The 1,679-nt window shown below is 46.5% G+C and overlaps 2 protein-coding genes across 2 annotated transcripts; both read left to right on the top strand.

Annotated features, from left to right (window-relative positions):
* Window positions 1-196: 196 nt before the first annotated feature.
* On the top strand, window positions 197-505 carry Pmar_PMAR015480 (hypothetical protein; the record flags this gene model as incomplete). The annotated part of the gene is made up of 1 exon (XM_002780991.1): window positions 197-505. One exon carries the CDS (start codon window positions 197-199, stop codon window positions 503-505), a length of 309 nt encoding a protein of 102 aa, XP_002781037.1.
* Window positions 506-882: 377 nt separating this feature from the next.
* Pmar_PMAR015479 (hypothetical protein) lies at window positions 883-1,343 on the top strand (the record flags this gene model as incomplete). Its single annotated transcript, XM_002780990.1, has 3 exons — window positions 883-975; window positions 1,021-1,088; window positions 1,229-1,343. Coding segments are annotated over 3 exons (276 nt in total), but the record flags the coding sequence as incomplete, so codon positions are not given.
* Window positions 1,344-1,679: the final 336 nt, after the last annotated feature.

Below are 1,679 nucleotides of genomic sequence, written 5' to 3'. Positions count from 1 at the left end.
ATCGTGGCCAGCCTATGTCACGAAAGCTCAGCGGAGGATCAACACCCGATCTACATATGGCTACAGTCCTCAAGAGCTATTCTACGGTTTCGATGCTCTAACGCCCTTCTCAAGACGGTTTGAAGACGTCAGCAACACTATCGACGAAGACTCTGTCCGTTTCGAGGCTCGACGTCGTGATCGGGAACGACAGAGAATGGTCAACAGCACTCTCAACGTAATGGAGAAGATGCGTGCTGATGCTCTCTCGCGTATCAATCCATCAACCTACACTCGACAAGTCGCACGACGACGTCTATTCAAGGTTGGTGACTCCGTGATGAAGTGGGTCCGTAACGTCGACCCCCTTACTCCTTCATGGAGAGGCCCTCTACTGGTTCAACAAGTACTTGGCGATTCTACTTACAAGCTTTCCGACGGCACTGTTCAAGATTCCAGAAATATACGGAAGTACTTCGGTAAAGCCCAGAATATGAATCCCATTACTATTGCATATATTCAGTAGATTTAATTCACTTTTGATATTTGTGCCAATCTTACGGGGAGGAGAGATGATAAGAGTCTATAGCCATTCAGTCTTATGGCGTGCGCTCCCTGTAGCGTAAAGCTCGCTCTCGCCCGACCGTTTCAAATATTGTCCGTTCAAACCATTGTTCGGATCCCGTGGATCTATCTGATCTGTCTGCACTCAATCTCCACTAACTATTGAATCCTTATGTCCGGTTCTGCATCGAGTTCTAGTCCTCCGGAAGCCTTCGACCAGCACTTCCTTAACAGCTCGAGATATCGATCGCAATGGCGTGCGCTGAAATATCAGCGCAAGACTTGAGCAAAAACCGTTTTGGACGTGCGTTGCGTATGGCAAGTTCTGAAGACGATCATATGGCGTCTGTATCGTCAGAAGCCGCAGTTGTCGATGAGTTTGCGGATGAGTCTGAGGTCAGAGGATCCTTGTACTTCAGTGCACCGGTCGAAGTAAGATTCTCATTCCGAGTAACGACCCCCGGATTCGTATAGCAGGTACTACCTCAAACTAGACGGACGGCGAATCTGCTCGCCCATAAAGCTGCTGAGCAACAGAGGAAGAGGTAAAGCCATTGGGGGTGAGATACACGAAAGCAACGCAATACTTCTTTGTGACACTACCGAGCACAGTTGCGTTCCTCTGAGCTACAACCTGATCGTAGCTACTTTTCGGGTGTAGAGTGAGAAGTTTCATCGATTTCAGGGAAGAGGCGGCGGAATTGAGACGGAGGATAGAGGAGGAGGAAATTCAACGAAGGATCCGCGAACAAGAGGCCAAAAAATTGGAGTTGCTGATGAAACAACAGCAAAAGGAAGAAGTAGTGTTTTAAGTATATTATTGGTATATGATGTCCTTTATTTATTCATTATACGTATGTATTCATAGGTTATCGTATATGCTAATATCTATGGTCATTATTAATTCTATAATCATTTATTCTATAATATCAGATGTCAACACGATTATCTGTTGTTCAGGAGCGAAAGAGACGCGAAGAGGAAGAGCAACGGAAACAGTTGGAAGGGGGCCTTGATCTTATCCTAGCACAATTACACCTCAACACCAGCAACGTCCAATCTGTATCTTTCGAAGGTACGGTACGCTGTCAATCCTGTACCACGTGTGCACTGTGATTTGCTCGTTATCGCAGCGG

The sequence above is a fragment of the Perkinsus marinus genome (assembly GCF_000006405.1).
Source record: "Perkinsus marinus ATCC 50983 genomic scaffold scf_1104296943922, whole genome shotgun sequence".
Classification (NCBI taxonomy): Eukaryota; Perkinsozoa; order Perkinsida; family Perkinsidae; genus Perkinsus; species Perkinsus marinus.
The sequence above is the reverse complement of the archived record's forward strand: the minus strand, read 5'-3'. Positions and strand labels throughout refer to the sequence as shown.